Here is an 8,676-nt window from a genome sequence, read left to right on the forward strand (position 1 = left end):
ATCTATAAAAATTAGTGCCCTTAAATTACTGAGCATTTTTCAGTAACACACTTATCGTTACTATTAAAATGATCAACAGGCAAGACAAATGTTATACAACAGAATGGTCAGGAGGCCATAAAAGGGGAACACATTCTGGTGCTTCAAGAGGGAGATCAGATTTCATACATCAATGATTTATTAACAACCACGAGTCCAGCGTCAATGTATAAAAAGTATATGAAATAATCAAGGGAATAAATGAAATAATAGCATTTACTTATAAAAAATAATCATCATTCTTCCCAGAACGCCGCCCTTGATCTTCAAGAACTTGTTGCTTGCACTATGAATGTAGTATGGAGGCATATCTCTTTTAGCTGACTCCAAAAATTGTCAGTCTTGCAACCTCTTTGCACCTTAAAGAATACTAGGATTCAGTAGTGAAGAAAAGCCTCTTCAAAGCTATCATCAATGTCTGCTAATGTTAGACAAAAAAGTGCATTAGATATTTAACTTCTGTCAAGGTGGTTTTCCATTATCTAAGTCCTCCATAACATCGATATCCTTGCGTGCTGTAATCTTCTGCACATAACCTGTAGTGACAAAGATTTTGTGTTAAAAAAAAACAGATTGCTCCACGATCTCGAGGACAAGCTGAAACTTCTTTACTGATATAAAGTGAGTTTTTGGCCAAATACACCCCTAATGTATACCACTTACTGAGACTACATCTTTAAAGGATCACTGTAAACAAAGAACATCCTTCACATTTTTGGAAATGAGCATGTTTCGTTCTGCCATTACCCATGGTAATAAACCTAACAGAACCCTAAAAAGACACAGACAGGGCAGGTGACATTCGAAAATAAAATTACAAGCTTTGCAACTCCATTCCAGATACACACTGATCCTTAACTACAAACAGAAGACTTCAGAGATGCTTGAAGTTGGAACTAACACTGCTAAACCACTTCGACCATGCTTTCAACTGATCCTTATAACTATTGAGTTGTAATTGAGCATGATGAAGATGAGGCTTCAATAGAATGATCTTTCAAATTGTACTAGAATGTTACTGTTAATTAAAAAGTCCGGCCAACTCATCCATTTCACAGCTACAGGCTACTGGCCAAGTTGAACAATTAGGACATGTTGCAGAAATGCAACATAAACACAGTAATTAAAAAATAACCATGACCATATTAAAATCCATTTCACCAGTATTATTCACCAAAAAAGATTCAGTCACACCAACAAATTTAGAAGTTCTGTAACAACTTATTCAACCACATTCTATTTTTTAAGAAAATTATCTGAAACTCCAGAAATGCAGAAAGTGGTAAAACATGCCAGAAAATACAAAAACCACAAAAATACTTTTGGAGTATGTAGAGACCTAAGTCGATAAGAAATTAACCCTAAATAGTTCTTCATACCATATACTCCAAATCAGCAATATTTTCTTTGTTACGAAAATAGCAACTCTTTTCTCCTAATTGACTGTGTCCCCATAATTTTTCTTTCCAATCAACAATGGTGAAGCAGGCTGATGTTTTAAGAAAATGTCACGTGTCATATACGGGATTTTGTGGGGGTCCGTTAGTTTTGTAGCAGTAAAGTAATGGAGGGATGAAAACAGCTCACTTTAGAATACAAGGATGCTTTTTGTTCATAAGTATATTTCAAGGATGTAATCCAAGTAGTGCGTATACAATAGGGATGTTTTTGGTCAAAAACTCGAAAGAGTTCTCACTATGAGAATCTGTAGTTTCCCTGTCACTCTGATTGCAAATTATAGAAGTCACTGGCCACTTCAGTGTTGCTCTTTCTCAATTATTTTCTTTCTGTCATGTACTCTGTTTTAGTCCATAAAGAGAACATCTGAAGATCTCAAGAGAACTGAGGCTCGTACCTTGTGGGGTATTTTATAACTGACATCCATCCTTTTACAGAGTTTAAACTCACAAAAACCATGAGAGAGAAATTGTAATGAACCTTTTGTCTTCACTTTCATCAAAGGGATATGAGTTCCAGTCTTCAAGAAAATACAGAAGTGTCAATTGTCTTCTTTTCAGTCAGCTAATTGTATCCATTCTTTACTTTCTCGTTTAAGCTGGTACTAAAGCAGAAGAAGCAAATAAAGGAAAAAAGAAGGTAAAAATTCTTTATTTAATTTTTCTAGTGGTGTTGAAGAAAATGCACTTGTTCTTGACAAAATTTATGTGTACAAAGAGACAAGTATTGGTCATGCCCTACATAAATCTCCATGTGCACCGATGTATAGGTGCATGCAGCACTATAATGATTGAAGGTACTAAGCAGGGGCAAGATAAACCTAAAATCACATGAAGCTTTGGTCATTCTTTTGGTTAGACTTATATTAGCTTGTTGTTTGTCATGAATCCTTCTAGTGAGGTTACAGTAAGTGTGATATCTAGAGAAAGTGAGAAACTACATTTTACCTTAAAAATTTAATACACAAGAAATTAGCTTAATTAGTCATGCAATTTCATAACAATACTAATTTATTTTAAGGATTGCTAAACTTATACTCTTATTCCACCAGAAAATTTAATGTGAAAATCCCATCTAACTGCATGGGTGAAGGAACTGCAATTATTGCAATACCTTGACTAATTTGCTGACATATTTTTAGTTTTCCTTAATAGTGCATCTTTGCTCTCTTTATTTTTGTACCTTAAATGCACACCCCCTTAACACTCTGTTTGGATCATTGTTACCCATTGTTTCATAATGTATTATATTGTATTGTAATCTATTGTATTGTACTGTATGGTAGATACAATGTTTGATTAGACTGTATTGTTTGTTGTTGTTTAATAACATTTTTATTGTTTGATTTGACTGTATCGTATTGTATTGTAATTTATATATTTACTAAAATATCCTTAATTATTCTAAGGTAGGAGGTTTGACTAGAATTAAATAATATAGGGTAAAGGGTAAAATAGTATTATGAAATATTATGTAAGGATATAATTGAAAAAAGAAATTAAGTAACAATGGGAACACACCAAATTGGTTGTTCCATAGAATGGGGGTTTTCATTGTTACGTAACAACGAAATTTAACAATACAATACAATACATTTTAAGTAACAATCAAAACAAACATTGTAGGTATGGTAACGATACAATACAATACAATGGGTAACAATGATCCAAATAGAGTGTAATGCTCATGTTCTTATTTTCCTTCTCAAAATCTACCTTAAAAGTACAACTCCCGCAGTTTTAATTTGTTTGTCCTACTTTTCTTTTTAGTCCGTTTCAAAAAATATGCCTCTTTCCTTTTTGGCAACTCTTTAATTCTAACTTCCAACATGGTATGTTTAAGACCACAAGATTAAAGGGTATTTTGGTATATTCTACATATCTTTAGTATAAGATCATAAGATTCAAAAGTCTTCTTTACTTTTTCAAACTTCATGCCGAGTCAAACCCGGACAAACATATTGATATGGAGAGAGTAAAAAGGATGAGCCAAAATCACAACACATTTCTCAGCTGTCAGCATATGTACAACAACTCAACTAAACATTATGAGTATAACATATTCAATATGAAACCAGAATAGTATTAGTATGAAGGAGGAATATGGAATGATTTTGTTGCCATCAAAGGCCTTCTTACTCCTTCATGATCACTTGGTCTGTAAGTTCCTTTAAGAACTTCCTACTTTTTCCCTCACCATGCTATTCCTATCTCAAAAAATTCACTAAACATCTCTCTCATCCCACTCCCGATTTCTGTCTCCTGTTATCATTTTCTTATTGCTTTTCAAGTTACTGAAATTTAAAACAACTATTCTTCACTCCCAAAAAAATGGACACAGATTGTGTTCTTCCCAAAGGAAATCCGTTAAGGAATCTGGAGAAGATCCATATAATTGGAAAAGGGCCTTTCCCTCAATGGTCCAGGGTGGAGTCAAACAAAGTGACATTTAAATGACTTAAGAATCATTCCAGAAACCAACCTCTGGAAGGGCCATACTCATATACTCAACCAGTGGCGGAGCTACAGTGTGTCAAGAGGTCAAGTGAACACTCTTCGCCGAAAAATTATAATGTGTATGTAGCTCAAATGTCATTTTGAACGAATAGATATTTTAGTTTAGAACAGCTCGACACATTTGAGATACGGCAAAGCGATAAAGGGTGTTCAAGATGGGGAGTGTTTCACGGGTTCGAGTCTGTTTTTCATCCGTCCCTACCCTTGTCTTCTTCAAACTAAAAAGGCTAAGGGTGTCTTGTTGACATTTTTTACTCTTTTCTTCAAATCTAACATTTTTTCCTCTTTCCTTCTCTCTTAATTTTTGTTAAATCTTAACAACAATAGGAACTATGGAAAAATATTAAGTGAGACCAATTGGACCGCAGTTATATATTAGTTTTGTGACAAGAAAACTCAAGGCAGAATATTTCGTCACAAACAACATCTAATTGGGTCTTCCAAAATTGTCTCAAAGTGTACAAAATGTCCGGAGATTGTGAGAGAAGAAATTAAAAAATATGTAGATGGAAAAAAGGAGTGAAAACGACATGCTATATTTCAATCGAATGTGACTAATCTTGATGATGAAGAAGAAAAGAAAGATAAAGTTGTCGATTTGTATATTGCTTTAAAATCACAAAAACAATCACAAAATGCAACAGTCTCTTCAAGTTACGGATCAACGGTAGAGAGGGACCTTTAGATTGTCACTTCCAGCAGAAGCCAGGAGAGGATGTTGGGAAAAATGTTAAAAAGAATTTGCGACATATGACCAAGAGACTTTTGAGGGAACGTATAGTTGCGGCCTTTTAAGGTGGATGTACGAAGCAGGCCTCCCCTTCAATTGTGCCAATTTTACCGACATTTCTAGAGCATTCATAGAGCTTGTCAGCCAATGTGGTCCAGGAATGAAACCTCCCACTTGGCATGAAATTAGTGTCAGTTATCTAAATAAAGAACTGGAAGAGACAAAAAAAGTTATGGAGGATCATTGGGTAAATGGAACAAGTTCATATTTTCTATTATGTTGGATAAATGGATGACAAGAACCGAAAAAATGATCATTAACATGTTGATGAATTCTCCAAAAGGAAACTAATTCATTGATGCGAGCGACTCGTCTACTGATTCTATCAAAATATTCTATGGGTTCGAAACACTATTAAGATGATTGGAGCACAGAATGATGTTACAAATAATGCAAGTGAAAATGTTAAAAGAGGTAATAAACCTTCTTTTTCGTCATCCTAAATGTTCATTTCTAGCAATTGATCCATAACTTGAAAAGATTGTTCCATTTAATGATTGTTTTTGTGATATTGAAAGAAGTGACAAATCAACCGTTTCACCATCCTTCCGTTTCTTCATCATCACCAAGATTAGCCACATTCGGTTGAAATAAAGCATGATGTTTTAGGTCCTATTTTCATTGACATATTCTTTTAATTTCTTCCTCACAATCTTAAAAATTTTCATACACTTTGGGACATCCTAAGAAGACCCAATAAGATGGTGTTTGTGACGAAAGAGTGTGTCCGAGTTATTTTATCACAAAACAAATATATAATTGTGGTCCCATTGGTTTCACTTGATTTTTCTTAAATCTTAACAACAATTAAAATGGGTGACCCACTAGGAACTATGGGAAAATATTAGGTGAGACCAATAGGGTCGCAATTTATATGTTTGTCATGTGACAAGATAACTCGAGGCTGAATCTTTCGTCACAAACAACATTTGATTGGGTCTTTTAGGAATATCGCAAAGTGTACAAAATGTCCGAAAATTGTGAGGGAAGAAATTAAAAAATATGTTGATGAAAAAAAAGAGCTAAAACGTCAAGGCTATATTTAAACTGAATGTGACTAATCTTGATGAAGATGAAGCAATGAAAGATGAGGTTGTTTATTTGTCATTTCCTTCAAAATCACAAAAACAATTACAAATGTAACGGTCTCTTTTAGCTATGGATCATTAATAGAAAAGGACCTATAGATTGTCAATTCTTGGTAAAAGGAATTTGCAAGATATGGCCAAGAGAGTTTTGACATATAGTTGCAACCTTTTTACAATGGATGTACGAAGCAGGGCTCCCCCTCGATTGTGCCAATTAAATCGACATTTCTAGAGCATTCATAGAGGTTGTCGGCCAATGTGGTCAAAGAATGAAGCCTCCCGTTTGTCATGACATTAGTGTCAATTATCTAAACAAAGAAGTGGAAGAGACAAAAAAATGTTATGAAGGATCGATGGAACAAGTTCATATGTTCCATTATGTTGGATAAATGGATGACAAGAATTGAAAAAATGATCAATGACGTGTTGGTGAATTCTCCAAAAGGAAACTATTTGTTGAATTGATTGATGCGAGCGACTTGTCTACTGATTCTATCATTCTATGGGTTCGGAACACTATTAAGATGATTGGAGCACAGAATGTTGTTACCAATAATGCAGGTGAAAATGTTAAAGCAGGTAATAAACCTTCTATTTCGACATCCTCAATGTTCATTTCTAGCAATTGATCAAAAGATTGTTGCATTTAATAATTGTTTTTGTGTGCTATTGAAAGAAGTGACAAATCAACCGTTTCACCTTTCTTCCATTTCTTCATCATCACCAAGATTAGCCACATTCGGTTGAAATAAAGCATGACGCTTAACGTCATTTTTTCATCGACATATTTTTAATTTCTCCCTCACAATCTACGAAAATTTCACACTTTGAGACATCCTTAGAAGACCAATAAGATGGTGTTTGTGACGAAAGAGTGTCTGAGTTATTTTATCACAAAACAAACATATAATTGTGGTCCTATTGGTTTCACTTGATTTTTCTTAAATCTTACCAACAATTAAAATGGGTGACCGACTAGGAACTATGAGAAAATATTAAGTGAGACCAATAGGGTCACAATTATATGTTTGTCTTGTGACAAGATAACTCGAGGCTGAATCTTTCATCACAAACAACATCTGATTGGGTCTTTTAGGAATGTTGCAAAGTGTACAAAATATCCGGAAATTGTGAGGGAAGAAACTAAAAATTATGTTGATGAAAAAAAAGAGATAAAACGTCAAGGCTATATTTAAACTGAATGTAACTAATCTTGATGAAGATGAAGCAATGAAAGATGAGGTTGTTTATTTGTCATTTCCTTCGAAATCACAAAAACAATTACAAATGCAACGGTCTCTTTTAGCTATGGATCATTAGTAGAAAAGGACCTATTGATTGTCAATTCTTGGTAAAAGGAATTTGCAAGATATGGCCAAGAGAGTTTTGACAGAACATATAGTTGCAACCTTTTTACAATGGATGTACGAAGCAAGGCTCCCCCACGGTTGTGCCAATTATATCGACATTTCTAGAGCATTCATAGAGGTTGTCGGCCAATGTGGTCCAAGAATGAAGCCTCCCGTTTGTCATGAAATTGGTGTCAATTATCTAAACAAAGAAGTGGAACAGACAAAAAAAAGTTATGGAGGATCAATGGAACAAGTTCATATGTTCCATTATGTTGTATAAATGGATGACAAGAATTGAAAAAACGGAAAAGGGTCATATTTGCCCCTGAACTCTCAGAAAAGGGTCATATTTATCCTTCGTCATACTTTTTTGATATATCTGCCCTTAACCATCCAACTTTAGGCACATATTTGCCCTTGTACAGTTAAGTATTGTGTCACCATTTTTTATTAGTCTACGTGGCGCCTACATGGTGCCTACGTGGCTCCATGTGTATATATTTTTATTATAATTAAAATTTTACTTTCTATTTAGTATTCTATCCGACCCATTTAGTAAAATCCGACCCGACCAAAATGAAGACCCATTAGCCCTAATTTCTATACTCATCATTCTTGCAACGCTTCATATAGAGAGAAAAGCCATTCATGTCTTGATTTAGAGAGAAGATCCAACAATAGGTAAGAGTTTTATCCTTAAATTATCTCTTCGGAACTGTTATCTCTTTACTCTTTTGTATTGTATTTGTTTTTTGAAACTTGGTAACTTTCTTTTGTATTGTATTTGTTTCTTGAATATTTTCAAAATCTGGACAAAAGATCTCAAAATCCGTATATATCTTCTTTTATTGTAATTAGAGTTCGTCAATTTTAGCATTTTTTTTTTTTAATTATTTTATTTTTAGTCATTTATAAACTTGATAATTGTAGTGCTTGTTATTTTGTCTATTTTATATCTCTTTACTCTATGATAGAAATTAGGGTTGTCTAATTTTTTATATTTATGGGCATTTCGGTAAGTGTTAGTTTATTCTTTTTGGTTTAGGATTTGGTGTTTCGTGATATTTATCCATTTATTTTTAATGTAATTTTTTGTTCCCTAATTGAATGACACAATGTGAATATTATAATGTTACTGAGACTTTTCTTTTTTCATGGTTTGTGGTCCTTGAATGTGTTACTATTTTGTGGTCACATAAGCTCACATGACTTGAAGTCAAACTTAGAGTTTCCAATGTTGCGACGCATATCCGATGACATTTTTGAAGAGTCCAAGCAACATAGATGATCACTATACCAAACCATTTGATTAATACACAACATTAACAATAATACGCTATATACATGTCTCTTTTTTTTGTTTTGTTTTGCAGGATATTAAAGATGACCTTGGTGGACATAATCTTCAATTATGGTGGAGAATGGATTAAAAA

The 8,676-nt window shown here is 33.8% G+C and overlaps 1 protein-coding gene across 11 annotated transcripts in view; it reads right to left on the reverse strand.

Moving 5' to 3' along the window:
* Positions 1-3: 3 nt before the first annotated feature.
* Positions 4-8,676, reverse strand: part of LOC102599408 (protein disulfide-isomerase SCO2-like) — a 19,539-nt gene continuing 10,866 nt past the window's right edge. For 3 of the 11 annotated variants that reach the window (XR_001474578.1, XR_001474579.1, XM_015312978.1), the window contains one exon: positions 4-2,101. Coding sequence is in view for 3 of the 11 variants with exons in the window: in XM_015312978.1 (XP_015168464.1) it covers positions 2,091-2,101 (11 nt within the window). In the remaining 8 variants the exon portion in view is untranslated. The remainder of the gene's footprint in view (positions 2,102-8,676) is intronic. The other 8 variants (XR_001474577.1, XR_368035.2, XR_001474580.1 and 5 more) reach the window with 6 other exon arrangements.

The sequence above is a fragment of the Solanum tuberosum genome, unplaced genomic scaffold (assembly GCF_000226075.1).
Source record: "Solanum tuberosum cultivar DM 1-3 516 R44 unplaced genomic scaffold, SolTub_3.0 scf00220, whole genome shotgun sequence".
NCBI classification, from domain to species: domain Eukaryota; kingdom Viridiplantae; phylum Streptophyta; class Magnoliopsida; order Solanales; family Solanaceae; genus Solanum; species Solanum tuberosum.